This window comes from Spermophilus citellus (assembly GCF_964194105.1).
Source record: "Spermophilus citellus genome assembly, chromosome: 7".
Classification (NCBI taxonomy): Eukaryota; Metazoa; Chordata; class Mammalia; order Rodentia; family Sciuridae; genus Spermophilus; species Spermophilus citellus.
The window spans coordinates 56,011,527-56,028,979 of record NC_138188.1 but is presented as its reverse complement, the minus strand read 5'-3'; the positions used below and the strand labels follow the sequence as shown (position 1 = coordinate 56,028,979).

At 34.3% G+C, this 17,453-nt stretch overlaps 1 protein-coding gene across 3 annotated transcripts in view; it reads left to right on the top strand.

Moving 5' to 3' along the window:
• Window positions 1–17,453, top strand: part of IFT80 (intraflagellar transport 80) — a 142,633-nt gene that overhangs the window by 14,767 nt on the left and 110,413 nt on the right. For 2 of the 3 annotated variants that reach the window (XM_081302446.1, XM_081302444.1), the window contains exon 4: window positions 15,447–15,557. The exons of the other annotated variant lie outside the window; for it this stretch is intronic. In XM_081302446.1, coding sequence (XP_081158572.1) covers window positions 15,447–15,557 — 111 coding nt within the window. The remainder of the gene's footprint in view (window positions 1–15,446; window positions 15,558–17,453) is intronic. 3 annotated transcript variants of the gene reach the window in all.

The window sequence follows — 17,453 nt, the reverse complement described above, 5'->3', positions numbered from 1 at the left end:
ATATTTAAATTAATAACATAACCACACCAAAAAAGATACGGATGTACATACTCAGTTTATTAAATCTATACTTTAATTTCTAGCATATGTTCATTTCCATTTGCAGAGTTGGATATTTATTTAACTTGACTATAGTTTTATTACTAGTGAATAGAAAGCATGATTTTTCTACTTTTATTATTTTATTATTATTATTTTTTTTATTGGTTGTTCACAACATTACAAAGCTCTTGACATATCATATTTCATACATTAGATTGAAGTGTGTTATGAACTCCCAATTTTTACCCCAAATGCAGATTGCAGAATCACGTCGGTTACACATCCACAATTTTACATAATGCCCTATTAGTAACTGTTGTATTCTGCTACCTTTCCTATCCCCTACTATCCCCCCTCCCCTTCCCTCACATCTTCTCTCTCTATCCCATCTACTGTAATTCATTTCTCTCCTTGTTTATTTTCCCATTCCCCTCACAAACTCTTATATGTAATTTTGTATAGCAATGAGGGTCTCCCTTCATTTCCATGCAATTTCCCTTTTCTCTCCCTTTCCCTCCCATCTCATGACTCTGTTTAATGTTAATCTTTTCTTCCTGCTCTTCCTCCCTGCTCTGTTCATAGTTGCTCTCATTATATCAAAGAAGACATTTGGTATTTGTTTTTTAGGGATTGGCTAGCTTCACTAAGCATAATCTGCTCTAGTGCCATCCATTTCCCTGCAAATTCCATGATTTTGTCATTTTTAGTGCTGCGTAGTACTCCATTGTGTATAAATGCCACATTTTTTTTTTATCCATTCATCTATTGAAGGGCATCTGGGTTGGTTCCACAGTCTAGCTATTGTGAATTGTGCTGCTATGAACATTGATGTGGCAGTATCCCTGTAGTACGCTCTTTTAAGGTCTTCAGGGAATAGTCCGAGAAGGGCAATAGCTGGGTCAAATGGTGGTTCCATTCCCAGCTTTCCCAGGAATCTCCATACTGCTTTCCAAATTGGCCGCACCAATTTGCAGTCCCACCAGCAATGTATAAGTGTACCCTTTTCTCCACATCCTCGCCAGCACTTGTTGTTGTTTGACTTCATAGTGGCTGCCAATCTTACTGGACTGGAGTGAGATGGTATCTTAGGGTGGTTTTGATTTGCATTTCTCTGACTGCTAGAGATGGTGAGCATTTTTTCATGTACTTGTTGATTGATTGTATATCCTCCTCTGAGAAGTGTCTGTTCAGGTCCTTGGCCCATTTGTTGATTGGGTTGTTTGTTTTCTTATTGTCTAATTTTTTGAGTTCTTTGTATACTCTGGATATTAGGGCTCTATCTGAAGTGTGAGGAGTAAAAATTTGTTCCCAGGATGTAGGCTCTCTATTTACCTCTTTTATTGTTTCTCTTGCTGAGAAAAAACTTTTTAGTTTGAGTAAGTCCCATTTGTTTATTCTTGTTATTAACTCTTGGGCTATGGGCGTCCTATTAAGGAATTTGGAGCCCGACCCCACAATATGTAGATCGTAGCCAACTTTTTCTTCTATCAGCCGCAGAGTCTCTGATTTGATATCAAGCTCCTTGATCCATTTTGAGTTAACTTTTGTGCATGGCAAGAGAAAGGGATTCAGTTTCATTTTGTTGCATATGGATTTCCAGTTTTCCCAACACCATTTGTTGAAGATGCTATCCTTCCTCCATTGCATGCTTTTAGCCCCTTTATCAAATATAAGATAGTTGTAACTTTGTGGATTAGTCTCTGTGTCCTCTATTCTATACCATTGGTCCACCCGCCTGTTTTGGTACCAGTACCATGCTGTTTTTGTCACTATTGCTCTGTAACATAGTTTGAAATCTGATATCGCTATACCGCCTGATTCACACTTCCTGCTTAGAATTGCTTTTGCTATTCTGGGTCTTTTATTTTTCCATATGAATTTCATGATTGCTTTATCTATTTCTACAAGAAATGCCGTTGGGATTTTGATTGGTATTGCATTAAACCTATAGAGAACTTTTGGTAATATCGCCATTTTGATAATGTTAGTTAGTTCTGCCTATCCATGAATAGGGTATATTTTTCCATCTTCTAAGATCTTCTTCTACTTCTCTCTTTAGGGTTCTATAGTTTTCATTGTATAAATTTTTCACCTCTTTTGTTAGGTTGATTCCCAAGTATTTTATTTTTTTGGAGGATATTGTGAATGGAGTGTTTTTCCTCATTTCTGTTTCAGAAGTTTTGTCGCTGATATACAGAAATGCCTTTGATTTATGTGTGTTGATTTTATATCCTGCCACTTTGCTGAATTCATTTATTAGTTCTAGTAGTTTCTTTGTAGACCCTTTTGGGTCTTCTAGGTATAGAATCATGTCTTCTGCAAATAGTGATAATTTAAGTTCTTCTTTTCCTATTTTTATGCCTTTAATTTCTTTCATCTGTCTAATTGCTCTGGCCAGTGTTTCGAGAACTATATTGAATAGAAGTGGTGATAGAGGGCATCCCTGTCTTGTTCCAGATTTTAGAGGGAATGCCTTCAATTTTTCTCCATTCAGAATGATGCTAGCCTGAGGCTTAGCATAGATAGCTTTTACAATGTCAAGGTAAGTTCCTGTTATCCCTAGTTTTTCTAATGTTTTGAACATAAAGGGATGCTGTACTTTGTCGAATGCTTTTTCTGCGTCTATCGAAATGATCATATGGTTCTTATCTTTAAGTCTATTGATGTGGTGAATAACATTTATTGATTTCCGTATATTGAATCATCCTTGCATCCCAGGGATGAATCCTACTTGATCATGGTGCACAATTTTTTTGATGAGTTTTTGTATTCGATTCGCCAGAATTTTATTGAGGATTTTTGCATCTAGGTTCATTAGAGATATTGGTCTGTAGTTTTCTTTCTTTGAGGTGTCTTTGTCTGGTTTCGGAATCAGGGTGATGTTGGCCTCATAGAATGAATTTGGAAGAGCTCCGTCTTTTTCTATTTCCTGAAATAACTTGAAAAGTATTGGTATTAATTCTTCTTTAAAGGTTTTGTAAAACTCTCCTGTATACCCATCCGGTCCTGGGCTTTTCTTGGTTGGTAGTCTTTTGATGGCTTCTTCAATTTCATCCATTGATATTGGTCTGTTCAAATCGTGTGTATCCTCCTGACTCAGTCTGGGCAAATCATATGACTTAAGAAATTTATCGATGTCTTCACTATCTTCTATTTTATTGGAATATAGGTTTTCAAAATAATTTCTAATTGTCTTCTGTATTTCTGTAGCATCTGTTGTGATATTGCCTTTTTCATCCCGTATGTTAGTATATGAGTTCTCTCTCCTCTTCGTTAGCATGGCTAAAGGTCTGTCGATCTTATTTATTTTTTCGAAGAACCAACTTTTAGTTTTGTTAATTTTTTCAATAGTTTCTTTTATTTCAATTTCATTGATTTCCGCTCTGATTTTAATTATTTCTTGCCTTCTGCTACATTTGCTGTTGTTTTGTTCTTCCTTTTCTAGGGCTTTGAGATGAAGTGTGAGCTCATTTATTTGTTGTTTTTTTCTTTTTTTGAGGAATGACCTCCAGGCGATGAATTTCCCTCTTAAAACTGCTTTCAGTGTGTCCCATAGATTTCGATACGTTGTGTCTGTATTTTCATTTATCTCTTAAGAATTTTTTGATTTCCTCCTTTATGTCTTCTGTAACCCATTGATCATTCAGTAACATATTGTTCATTTTCCATGTAATGTAGGATTTTTCCTTCCTTCTTTTATCATCGATTTCCAGTTTCATTCCATTATGATCAGATAAAATGCATGGTATTATCTCCACCCCTTTATATTTACTGAGGGTTGCCCTATGGCATAATATATGGTCTATTTTTGAGTAGGATCCATGTGCTACTGAGAAAAAAGTATATCCACTTGATGATGGTTGATATATTCTATATATGTCAGTTAAGTCTAGGTTATTGATTGTGATATTGAGTTCTATAGTTTCTTTATTCAACTTTTGTTTGGATGATCTGTCCAATGGTGAGAGAGGTGTGTTGAAGTCACCCATAATTATTGTGTTGTGGTCTATTTGATTCTTGAACTTGAGGAGAATTTTTTATGAATGTCGCAGCACCATTATTTGGTGCATAAATATTGATAATTGTTATGTCTTGTTGGTGAATGGTTCCTTTTAACAGTATATAATGTCCTTCCTTATCCCTTTTGATTAACTTAGTCTTGAAGTCGATTTTATTCGATATGAGGATGGCCACCCCCGCTTGCTTACGAGGACCGTGTGCGTGGTATATTTTTTCCCATCCTTTCACCTTCAGCCTGTGTATGTCTTTTCCAATCAGATGTGTCTCCTGGAGGCAGCATATTGTTGGATTTGTTTTTTTAATTCATGATACCAGCCTATGTCGCTTTATTGGAGAGTTCAAGCCATTAACATTTAGTTACTATTGATATATGGTTTGTACTTCATCCATGTTTGATTATTTATCCTTTTTTTTAAATTTAGTTTGTTTCTCCATGATTATCTTCCCCCCCCCCCCCGCCCTCTGTCTTTACTGAGGCACTTCCCACTGATGGTTTTGGTTATTGTTTTTCATTTCTTCCTCGTGTAGTGTTTTGCTCAAGATGCTTTGCAATGCTGGTTTTTTGGCTGCAAATTCTTTTAACTTTTGTTTATCATGAAAGATTTTTATTTCGTTGTCATACCTGAAGCTTAATTTTGCTGGATACAGAATTCTTGGTTGGCATCCATTGTCTTTCAGTGTTTGAAATACATTGTTCCAGGACCTTCTTGCTTTCAGTGTCTGTGATAAAAAATCCGTTGTTAACCTTATTGGTTTACCCCTAAATGTAATCTGCCTTCTTTCTCTTGTAGCTTTTAATATTTTCTCTTTGTTCTGTTTATTGGATATCATCATAACAATGTGTCTTGGCATTGGTCTACTGTGATTTTGTGTGCTCGGTGTCCTGTATGCATCTACAATTTGTATATCCGTTTCCTTTTTTATTTCTGGAAAGTTTTCTGTAATTATTTCATTCAGCAGGTTACTCATTCCCTTGGTTTGAATCTCTATACCTTCCTCTATCCCGATGACTCTTAAGTTTGGTTTTTTTATGTTATCCCATATCTCTTGGATGTTTTTCTCGTGATTTTTTACCTGCCTTTCTGAGTTGGCTAGACTCTTTTCAAGATTATATATTTTGTCTTCATTGTCTGACGTTCTGGCTTCTACTTGCTCCACTCTGTTAGTGATACTCTCATTTGAGTTTTTAATTTGGTTTATAGTTTCCTTCATTTCTAGAATTATTGTTTGATTTTTTTTATAATCTCTATCTCCTGATAAAGATGCTTAACTTCTTCTTTTATCTGTTTATGTAATTCGTTTTCAATGTGTTCTTTCACTGTTTGAATTTGCTATCTCATATCCTCTTTAAGGTTCCATTCCATCTGTCTAAGGTGTTCCTTGAGTTGTTTATATGACCATTTTTCTGATGACTCTAGGTCCTCCTGAATATTTAGGCTGTCCTGCATTGTTTGTACTCCTTTTCTTCCTTGCTTTTTCATGCTGCTCATGTTACTTCTTGTTCTGTTTGACTGCTGAGTTACTGTTTACTCCTATAAATTTATTTGATGCTTCTGAGGAAAAGTATTAGAAGGGAAGGGAAGAAGTCACTAAAGAGAATGAGAGTAAGCTGGTAGAATCAAGGAAGGGGGAATAAAAATATTGAAAAGAAATGAAAAGACAAAATAAGAAAAAAATAGGAAATAAGAAAAAAAAATTAATAAAAATAATAATAAAAAAATAAAAATTAAAATTAGAAGAAAAAAATTAAAAGAAATTTAAAAAACAACAAGAAAGAAAAATGAAAATGAAAGAAAAAAAACCCAAATCAAAAAAAAAAAAAAAAAACTAATAAATCAGTCTTAGAGTTTGATTACCTTCTCTTCCAGTAGGTGGAGCTGTGCCCACCAGGCCAAGCTTCTCTTGTCAATATGCGGGAACCAATCACTGTGCAGCAGCTCCTCCTCCCAGACTGGGCGAGTCTCCAGTCCTGAGTGCCTCCTCTTGTGTCTAGTCACTTCCCCACTTTTCCTCTAGCCAGGCCCCTCTCATGGGTGACGCTCACCACAATACTGGCTACACGCCAGGTCTGCTGCTCCCAGGAGCCCTGTTTTCATGAACGACTGGGCACACTCTCCCTGTTTGCCATTCCCTCAGACCCTAAGTTTGTAGAGCTTGGGGCTGAGAATCCTCAGGGAATTTTACTTGCCCTCCTGTAGCCACGCCCCCGTAGCTGGTGCAAGAGACCTCAGTTGTCAGCACTGGTGGGAGCGGTAGCCTGGAGTGCTGTGCAGCGGGTTCTGCGCCACTCCTGATTCCCTCCCTCTGGTTATTGCGCTCACGGGAGAGCTGGGAGGGGCCCTTAAGGTTTCCCCGATGTGTGGAGAAGGAAGGATAGGGGATTACACACCTGTAACCGCTGGTTTCAATGAAGTTATCTCCTTATTTTATTATTTTTAATTTAGTTTTTTTTTTTTCAGAAATGCTTGAACTATTTTTGTATTACATTTACCTACTAAGTCAGTTAGCAGGTACTCCAACAGAACTTATCTGGCTAACATGCATAAATGGAGTTTTCTGGTTTACCTAAATCTAGGGGTAGATATTCAAGCATAGCTGTAGCAGACTTCTGTTTTTACCATCTCTTGCATAGTTTCTACCCATGTGGTGAGCAGCCTAAGGTTCATCATCCTGGAAAATAAATGTCAGTAGAAAGAGTGCTTCTTCCATAATACCTTTTGTAGGCAAGTTTTTGAGAGGGTCCTACATGAGCTTGGTTCATGTGAATCACTTTAATCAAGGGAATAGGACACTAATTGAGCATGTCAAGCCTCAAGCAACTACATGGAAAAGAAAAGAGAAAGAAAGGAGAGGAGGGAAAGGGAAGGAATCTTATGGCTAACACTAGTGTCAGGTTGCACTTCATTAGCAGAAAGTCTTTTCTTTTTTAAACTTTTTTTGGAAACTTGATTAAATGAGATACATATGTGAAAGCACTTGGTAACCACAGCTAGAAAGCGAAGTGATGTTATGGCTAACACTAGTGTCAGATTGCATTTCATTAGCAGAAAGTCTTTTCTTTTTTAAATTTATTTTTCTGAAACTTGATTAAATGAGATGCATATGTGAAACCACTTGGTAACCACAGCTAGAATTCAATTTTGCCTCAGATGGATGATAAAGTGAAAGGTTCACTTAAAACAAAATTTTCTATTTTGATATTATTTTGCATTTACAGAAATGAAAATTATAAAAATATTTTCTGCATATTCTTTAATACAGATTCACTAGTTTACCATTTTGTCCCATATTCTTTACTTTTGTCTCTTTCTTCTTTCTGTACACATGTGTACTGCACACATTTTTTTCTCTGAAAGATTTGAGGGTAATTTGCAGACCTGCCTTGTAAGCCATAATGTATTAATGCATTTCCTAAGAATGAAGATTTTCTATTATGTCACCATAATACATTGATCAAAATCAGGAAATTTAACATTGATGCAATACTATTATCGCACCTATAGTTCATATTCAAATTTTAATGTTTGTCCTGACAATACCTTTTGTAGAATTTTGTTTTTTCTATTACAGAATAGCATATTGCTTTTGTTATGTCTCTTCAGGTTCTTTTAATCTGGAATAACTTCTCAGTCTTTCTTGTGTGATCTTGATAATTTTGAAAAATACAAACCTGTTATTTTATAGAATGTTCTTCAACTTGTGTTTATTTGATGCTTTCTTATGATTAGATTCAATTCAATTTCTACATTTTTACCAGAAATACTTAGGATAACAGATTAGGAAATTCATGATGTTGGTTTGACCTATTATTAATGATGTTAGCTTTACTTGATAGGTTGTGTTTACTAAGTTAATCTAAAGTTACTATTTTTCCCATCTAATAAATAATTTGTGAAAGAATATTTTGAGATTTTAAAGTGTTCTCCTTCCTTAGATTTCCTCCCACTCTTTTTGTAAAGGTCAGGCGAGAGTCGGAGGAAGAGACCACCAAGAGACTGTCTCATGCAACAGCAAAGGGTTTATTGGGGGTCCAGCATGCTGGGGCTCAGAGCTCACTTGAATAGAGTAGAGAGCCCCAGGAACAGCTTAAGCAGAGCTTATATATTTTCCTTGGAGAGGGCAGGGACTTCACATACAGCATAGCCAATCATTGCACGGTTTCTGGGAGGGGTTGTTTTCGTAGAGCAACCAGATGATCAGGGGAGATTTCAACATACATTTAGTGGGCATTTCCGGGAGTTGTTTTCAACTTCTACATGAGTTTCAGGTTCCAGGAAAACAGAACTTAATTCTTACATTCTTAACCTTTTCATTTTAGCATCTGTTGATGTTTCTTGGCTAAATCATTTATTAATAAGGTGGTTGCCAAATGGTGGTTTTTCTGTTCTCATAATTTCTTCCATATTGAATAGTTGATAATTTATAATTTATTCCGAGGAAGAGGTTTCATCCCATGCCATTTATTTATTTTGTTTTTTTTTTAAATATCAGATTAGGCTTTTAAAGATTCTTATTTTATTTCATGAATATTCTGTTACTATCATTTTATTTATTTTTTAGGTGGGCACAATACCTTTATTTTATAAATTTAAATTTTTTTTTTAGTTGTAGATGAACACAATACCTTTATTTTATTTTATTTTTAAAATTTTTATGTGGTGCCGGGGATCGAACCCAGTGCCACACGCATGCTAGGCAAGCACTCTACCACTGAGCCACAACCATGGCCCCCTTTATTTTATTTTTATGTGGTGCTGAGGGTCGAACCCAATGCCTCACAAGCGCTCTACCATTGAGCCCTAGCCCCAGCCCCCTGTTACTATCATTTTAAAATCTTGATGTTAAAATTGTACCAGATTTGGCCACTGGGAGCCCCATCAATGGAGGCAGCTAAAGTGTTTTTTTGTTTTGTATATGTCCTCATTATTTGAAAATTTCCTTGCTGTCAAAAAGTGTTGTAGGCTTACCTAGTCCTCTCCTGGTTCCAGTCCCCAAATCAGCCTTTTTCCAAGGAGACCTGTTCTGTTTTTGGTGGTTAAGAATATCAGTGCTGTGTTCATTCCAGAGGGGTGTGTTTGCTTCAAGGCCCTTTCAGTCGTCAGAGCTAAGAAATAGGAGTTCATTCGTATATTTAAAAATACACAGCTATAATATGAATTGTAATGCAATCTGCTGTCATATGTAACAAATTCGAATAAAAAAAAAGAATGCTAAAAAATTCATAGCTATAGCTGTTTAGGTTTTTCTTTTTATGTTATCTAAACCATGAGTTGATGAAGATGTCATCAGTTCTAATTAAATACCACAGTTTTAATTTTGATCTTTTTTCTATATTTGAGAACAGTGAAGAAATCTGGTTCCATTATTATCAGTATCTTTATACATTTCTTAGTTCTATAATACACATTAGTTACAAAATTGATAACACATACTACTCCAAAGATTAATATCAATATCTGTTTACTAGTGTTTTTATCTTTGTTTTTGATTGAAGATATAGAGTCAAAGTTCTGTGTTCTGGAATTACTTGCCTTGTCCTCCTGCTTAAGTGTGTAATGTTATTCATTTGAAATACAGTTATATTTATTCTTGTTTTCCATTTAAGAGCTCCTCCTCCCCATCCTTATTGATTTGAGTATTTTTTATATATGTAAATAATTCTGAAGCAAACTCAAAACTATATAAAAAGAATAGTCAGAATAACCTTAACCCACACAATTCCATATACCCTGTTTCTATTTATTCACCTACATAACCAATCTCTTTGGTTCTGGTTTGTCCTTCTTGTATTTCTTTTGGCAAAAAATAGATGTATATGTTCTTATATCAACTTTTTAAAATACATTATCATATATTTTCTTTACATTTTTCTTTTCAAACTCAGTAGTATATGAGGCTTAACTTTTATCTGGTGAATTTGGACAGTAAAAATAGTCTTGATAATTTCTGTTGTCTGTTTTCCTGAAGTATTCATCTTACTTAATCACTATAAATTAATAATTCCTTAGATCTCTACTTCCCATTGGATTTTTTCTGATTGTGGGAAAAAGTCTAATGTAAAAAAATATAATTTAAAAGATAAATTTATAACAATAGTAAATAAAAATATGTTATGACTCTGAGAAGTCATAGTATTTAATTTTATTTTTAGGTTTCCTATGTAAAGTAACAAAGTATACTGTAACTAGTTGTAGAAAGAAGAGAGAACCAAAGTAGGGTATTTTCTTCCAAGAATAGCTGGGATATTTTCAAAAAAGATGATGGATCAAAGAAAAGAGGTGGAAGAATAAGATAGAAAACAGCATCCAAAAAAAAGGGCAAGTGCTCAGGGAGGAAGGTAAATGCACTGAGAGGTGATGAAGGGGTTTCCTGCCAAATAAACATATGAGGTCATTTTATTTATCAATGCTATGTTCATTTTTAACCCAGGACTTTATAAATACATTGTGGTAAATAAACATAAACATGAAATCTACAGTACAGTATTATTGATTATAAACCCATGGTTGTACTCCCAGCTCTGAAACTTGTTCATCTTATGTGATGTTAACCCCAATGCCTAAAAAAAAATTCCTTTGAGATTTACTTCATTGCTCAAGAATTTCTTTATTCTGTTTTCCTCCAGCTTTCTCTTCTTGGTTTTTCTCCCCTAAGACTGGCAGAAAAGGAAGTTTCAGTTTTTAAATTTGTACATCACTCTTTCTAGCGTTCCCATTTTATGATCCTTTCCTCTTTTGTATTTGTGATACCATTAATTATTAACAGCCACTTCTCTAATATATTTAAGTAATTCCTAATATTAGCACTTGTCAGAAAATCATATTGGGTATTTTAGGGTAAGAAATAAAAAATCCTGAGATTTGTGGCAGGTCTTGAATAATTTTCTCCTCAACATTCCCTCCTTTTAAAATATTTTTAGAAGAGATAAGTGTTAAAATTTTGTTTTGAGGGGCTGGGGTTGTGACTCAGTTTTAAGAGTGCTTGCCTGGCATGTGTGAGGCACTGGGTTTGATCCTCAGCACCACATAAAAATAAATAAAATGAATGTATTAAAGGTATTGTGTCTATTGCCCCCCCCCCAAAAAAAAATCAATTGACCATAAATGTATGTTCATTTTTTAAAAAATTTAGCTGCATGGAGTTGGGCACATCTGTAATCCCAGTGGCTCAGGAGGCTGAGGCAGGAGGATTTTGAGTTCAAAGCCAGCCTCAGCAACATAAAGAAGCCCTAAGCAACTCAGTGAGGCCCTGTTTCTAAATAAAATATAAAAAGGGCTGGGAATATGGCTCAGTGGTTAAGTACCTCTGGGTTCAATCCCTAGTACCAAAAAATATATATATAAATGTTTTGAAAGAATCAAATTATTTAAATTAAATTAAATTATTTAAAATAGGAGCTGCTTTGTGAAGGAATTCTGGTATAAAATCTTTTATTGGGGTGATATAAAAATCTTTTGTAAAGCCATTAAACATTCCTTAAATTATCTTTCATGAATGTTGGTATTTTTTACATTGTATTTTATTAGTTATTATGCCCATTTAAAAATTCCACTTTAAATATAATTTTTATTTTTATATTTTTTGTATCAGAAATGAGCTATTAGAATTTCTGTGGCTGGGTGTGTTGGAACACGCCAGTAATTCCAGCTACACGGGAGGCTGAAATAAGAGGCTCCCAAGTTCAAGGATAGCCTGGATAACTTAGGGAGACCTACTCTTAAAGTAAAGAATATAAATAAAGGGTTAGGGATGTAGCTCGGTAATAGAACATCCCTGGATTCAATCCCAAGTATCACACACACACACACACACACACACCAAAAAAAAAAAAAAAAAAGAAAAAAAGAAAGAAAGAAAGAAAGATAAAAAAGAAGTAAAACAAACATTAAAGAAAAAAAACACAGAACTCTTTGTGGCTTTTTATTGCCATCTGCCAAAACATTTCTGCTACTAAGCAGTCTGCAAAAGCACTCATCTGTTAGTTTTTTCTTAGCCTTCTTGTTCCGAGTCTTGTTCTCATGGACATTTTTTAAGCATTTGTAGTCTTTAAAAATGTGTTTCATGTATTTTTAATCTACTTCCTGTTCTTTTTATCATTCATAATTAATTTGGGTTACTACAAAAAGTTAGGATTAAATTTATTTTATTTAATGGGATAAGTTTATTCATAAGAGTTTAAATACCTGTCTTTTAAATCCAAAACATTCATTGTTTATATAATAAATGAATCAGTGAATCTTCCTGGTTGTATTCACTGACCAACCCCAACACCTAACATGTAGATTGAAATAAATTAATTAATCTCTAGTTTTAGTCCTACATTTTTTTTTCTTTCTTTTTGTCCTGGGGATCAAACGAGGGCTTCACACAGGTGCTCTACCACTGAGCTACATCCCCAGTTCTGTTTTCCATTTTTTCAGAAAGGTCACAAGAAAACTGGGAAAGTTGTAGAGAAAAGCCCAAATAGTTAAATGGATAAATATGGATTTTTTACATATTTGATTTATGTAATTCTGCATTTATGCTTTATACTCTGGGTATGCTATTTAAGCAGCTTGTGACAATCAGATTAAATACAAAGACCAAAGATTCATTGTGTGCTAAATCTATGCAAAAAAAAAAAAAATCCTCAAACCAACAACCTCAGTTGTCCCAGTATGTATTTTCTTTTCTTTTTTTTTTTTTTAATATTTATTTATTTTGGTTTTTGGCGGACACAACATCTTTGTATGTGGTGCTGAGGATCGAACCCGGGCCGCACGCATGCCAGGCGAGCGCGCTACCGCTTGAGCCACATCCCCAGCCCCCAGTATGTATTTTCTTTAAGGTTATGGGTAGCATGGTAATGTTAGCACTTGTCAGAAAATCAGAATTAGATGTTTTAGGGTAAGAAATATCAGTGATGTAAATACATAAATATTTTAAAAATTAGAATAGGTTGAAAGATAAGTTTTGGACTCTACCTTTCTGGTCAAGAGTTATTTAGTTAATTTCTTTGATGAGTTCATACATTATCTGCAACAGTTATTTATTTTGTGCTAGACATTATGCTAACATTTAATGAAACGCCTGAATAAAGTAATGTAATGTCTGATTAGCTTTCCGCTTACTATATGTCATCTTTTACCTCTTTTGAGACTTTTTCCCCTTGTATTTTGTTTGTAAAGTAATATATGAAAACACATGTACACAAATTAATTTTAAGTTGATTTAATAAAGAATTAGTACAGTTGAATTCAAAGTAATCTTGTTATGTTAGAAAAATGACACAGCAGTAAATATAAAGTTAAAAGGAAGTGGGAGAAGTAGATGTTGCTAGTGGATTGTTAGATGAATGATAGGGTAGCTTACTACCTAGAAAGGTTCTAGAAAATGAATGCTGAGAGAAGAAAGTCATTAAAATTAATGGGAAAGAAAGTGTCAAAGTAGGCTATGTTTTGGGATGCTGAGTTGGTTAACTTTAACCAACTGATTGTGTAAAAGGACAATAGTACTTTTACAAATAAAAATAAAATAAAAATAAAAATCTAAGATATGGCCCTGGTCCTGAAAGGAATCAAAACTTAATAAAACATACTTTAACAGGGTGTTAAGTAAAAATTCCTGAGACCAAGAGATCTCTGGAGTAAAAAGGATTTATTGAGCCATAAAAGATGCTTGCCAGAAAGAAAGAACTAGTCCTGGGATAAATTCCCTTAGCCACCACCTAGGTGGCAGGTAGAAAAATGTCTGTTGTATCTAAAGACCAGAATACTTTATAATGAAAGTTTGGAGAGGGAAGAGTCAAGTTATTTACACAACCCTACATTGGCTATTTAGTATAGGGGCAGGATTATCCAAATCAGTGAAGACTTTGAGATAGGTAGGTAATCTACCAGGGATGTGGTAGCATATAACAGGTCAGGATATAGCATATAACACATCAGGTATTTTAAAAGCTTTCAAAATACATCCAAGATTACAAGATGGTCTTTTGTTCTTTTTTTGGCCTGTAGTTTATTGCTGATTAGCCTCCTTCTATCTCTCTTCCTTCTTTCTCTCTCTTGCCTTTTGTAATTAAATTTAGGATGCTCAGAATTTTTTCATTGTCATTAGCTATAAATAAAGTATCCTTTGTGTAGAAAGGGAGAATAACTTTTTTTTTGGTGAAAATGATTAGGTGGGACTAGGTATTGAATGTCTAAAGCTATCTTAAGCATCTGCCTTGTGTGTGTGTGTGTGTGTGTGCGCGCATGCCAGGACTTTGTGCATTCTAGGCAAGCACTCTACTACTGAGATATATTCTCAGTTCTTAAATATATTTTAATGAATTTTTAAGTCAGAATCTTGAAAAGGTGTATGTTAAAAGTGATTTTAAACAGAATAAATCCTTAGTCAAAATTTGATTAGGCAGCTACATTATTCTTTTAGGAGATATATATATACACATATGTACATTTATTTATTCTATGGAAAAGTTTGTAGATTCAATGTACTTTTTTGTTTTATTACTATCTGTATATATATTACTAGGTTTAATGATTATTCAAAAATTATATTGATACTTTGTCTTCCTGTACCACTTATTTTCACATATTTGATTTTTCCCCTTGACATCTGATATAGTTTTACTTATGTCTCTTGAAGTCTTTTTTAACTTTTTGCCTATAAATGTACAAACTTGGAGGAGAGCATCTAAGTACTTGGCCTATTTTTTGTCCTGGTACCTGATAACAGTAGAAAATCATATAAGGCAAGTATTTTAAAACCTGGGATTATTTATATAACTATTTTTTTCTTTGTACTTTTTCATCTGTTCCATAGCTTAAAAAAATCAAGAATGTAAAATTCTGCTTAAATATAAGGGTTTCTTGACATTTCTCTTGGCACACCTTAACTGTAGCAGAATTTCATTGTTTCTCTGAACCATTATGTACACGTCTGTTATACCGCTTGTTTCTAGGTTTTGTAACTCTATTTTTATGCCTGTTCTTCTTTTCTTTTTCTTTAATTTTTTTTTTTTTAGTTATACATGGACACAATATCCTTATTTTGTTTGCTTATTTATTTATTTATTTATTTATTTGAGAGAGAGAGAGAGAGTTGTTTAATATTTATTTTTTAGTTTTCGGTGGACACAACATCTTTATTTTATTTTTATGTGGTGCTGAGGATCGAAGCCAGGGTCTCACAAGTGGGAGGTGAGCGCTCTGCCCCTGGGCCACAACCCCAGCCCTGTGCCTGTTTTTCAATAGATTTGTTTTCCTTGAGATTAAGAATAATTACGTTGTTTCCTTTTATGCCTAGAAGGCCTAGTACTAAGCTAATTATTCTAGTAGTACATGCTCAACAGATGTTTGTGTACTGAATAATTAATAAAACATTTCTCAAATACAATTTTTTAGGTAAATTTCATTTGATTTCTAAGTTAGGAAGAGTCGAGAAAAGTGTAGAAGCTCACTGTGGAGCAGTACTTGCAGGAAGATGGAATTATGAAGGTACAGCACTAGTTACAGGTACGTTATTTGTAAAAATAACTTTTTAAAAATTGGTCTTGGGGATTGAACCTAGGGCTGCCTTGTGTATACTAGGTAAGTGCTCTACCACTGAGCAAAATCCCTTAACCCCAAAGTGACATTTTAAATGAAATATTTAAAGAAAATTTCCAAAGAGACAGAAAGAGATACTTTCATTTAGCAATAAAAATTTTCACTGTGTGATAGCAAATGCTTGGCACAGAATCTAGATTGCTATATAAATGTTATAATTCAAAACATATTGTTAGTTTTCTTTTTTTCCTAATTTACTTTGTTTCTTTTATTGTATGAATTTAAGTTGTATAACAGTATTGTAGCAATACATACAAAGAAAAAATTAGTGTTGTAGGTAAGTAATTTAACATATGCAACAGAAAGTATGTTATGTATTCACAATGGTGAATACATAAACAAAAATGAGATATTGTAATTTTCAGAAAAATAGATGGAACTGGATGATGCAACACTAAGTGATGAAAGACACAAAAAGAAAAATAACACATGCTGTCTATTATATATGTCAGATAAAATAAAATTTATGTGAAAATAGAATACTGGCTCTGGCTGAGAAGACTTCTGGGGCATCAAGGGTGGAAGAAGAAATGGGGCACAGTGTCACACACCTGTAATCCCAGTGGCTCGGGAGGCTGAAACAGGAGGATTGCAAGTTCAAAGCTAGCCTTAGCAACATTAAAACCCTGTCTCTAAATAAAATACAAAATAGGGCTGGGGATGTGATTTAGTGTTCTAGTGCCCCTGAGTTCAATCCTCGGTACCAAAAAAGAGTGGAAGAAGTGTGGTTGGACATTATTAGTACATGTGTATGCATACATGAAAATATCACACCAAATCTTATTAATATGTATAGTAGATGTGTGTTAATAAAATCCATTGTGTTGCATAATTATTCATTCTTCAATAAGAGCACTTAAAATTATACTCTTTGGAATTTCTAGTATATGATGCAGTATTATTAATTGTTGTCTTCTAGTAACCTCTGTTCTCTATACATTCAACTTTTTTTTTTTTTTTCCAGATTCTACACATAGAGTATGTAATATATTTCTTTCTGTGTCTGGATCATTTCACTTACCTCGAAGTCCTCTAGCTTCATCCATGTTATTTTAAATGGCAGAATGTTCTTTTGTTATTAGAGTTTGAACCTAGGGTTGCTTTGCCAGTGAGATGTATCTCCAGTCATTTTTATGTTTTACTTTTAAGATAGCATCTTGCTAAATTGCTGAGGCTGACCTTGAACTTTTGCCATCACTTCCACCTGTAGCATCCTTCTTATAAAAGTTGAATGATAAGCCAGGTATGGTGGCACATAGCGGAGACAGAAGGATTACAAATTTGAAGCCAGTCTCAGCATCATAGTGAGACCTTCTGCATCTTAAAAAAGACCCTGACTCAAAATAATCCTAAAAAATGACAAATATTATATATGTATGCATTTTTATATATTTGACAGGAAAGCCGAGAATAATCATCTATCCCACACTTGGATGTTACACATCTTTGTACCTCTTCTCCATCTATACTCTCTAGACCCAGTTGCTATATTAGAATGTCATTTTTTTGCGTCTCTCCTTAGGAAACTTGACAGGGTGATATGTTCCTACTCACTGCAGTATCTTTTCCTCATCCTGCATTTAAGTCATGCATTAGACTGATACCAGGTACCCACAGGTGCTTTGTCCTAGTGTACTCTCCTGCTACAGAGCAGTTTGAATTTTGGGGCTGGAGGCTCTTGTAGGAGCAGCTAGATACCCTTGGAACTGATTGCAGTTTCTCCAAGGACATTTGGAATGGGCACTCTGGCATTTTCAAAATGAACTTCCTAAGTTCTCGTAAAAGTAAGCAGGCCTCATTCCT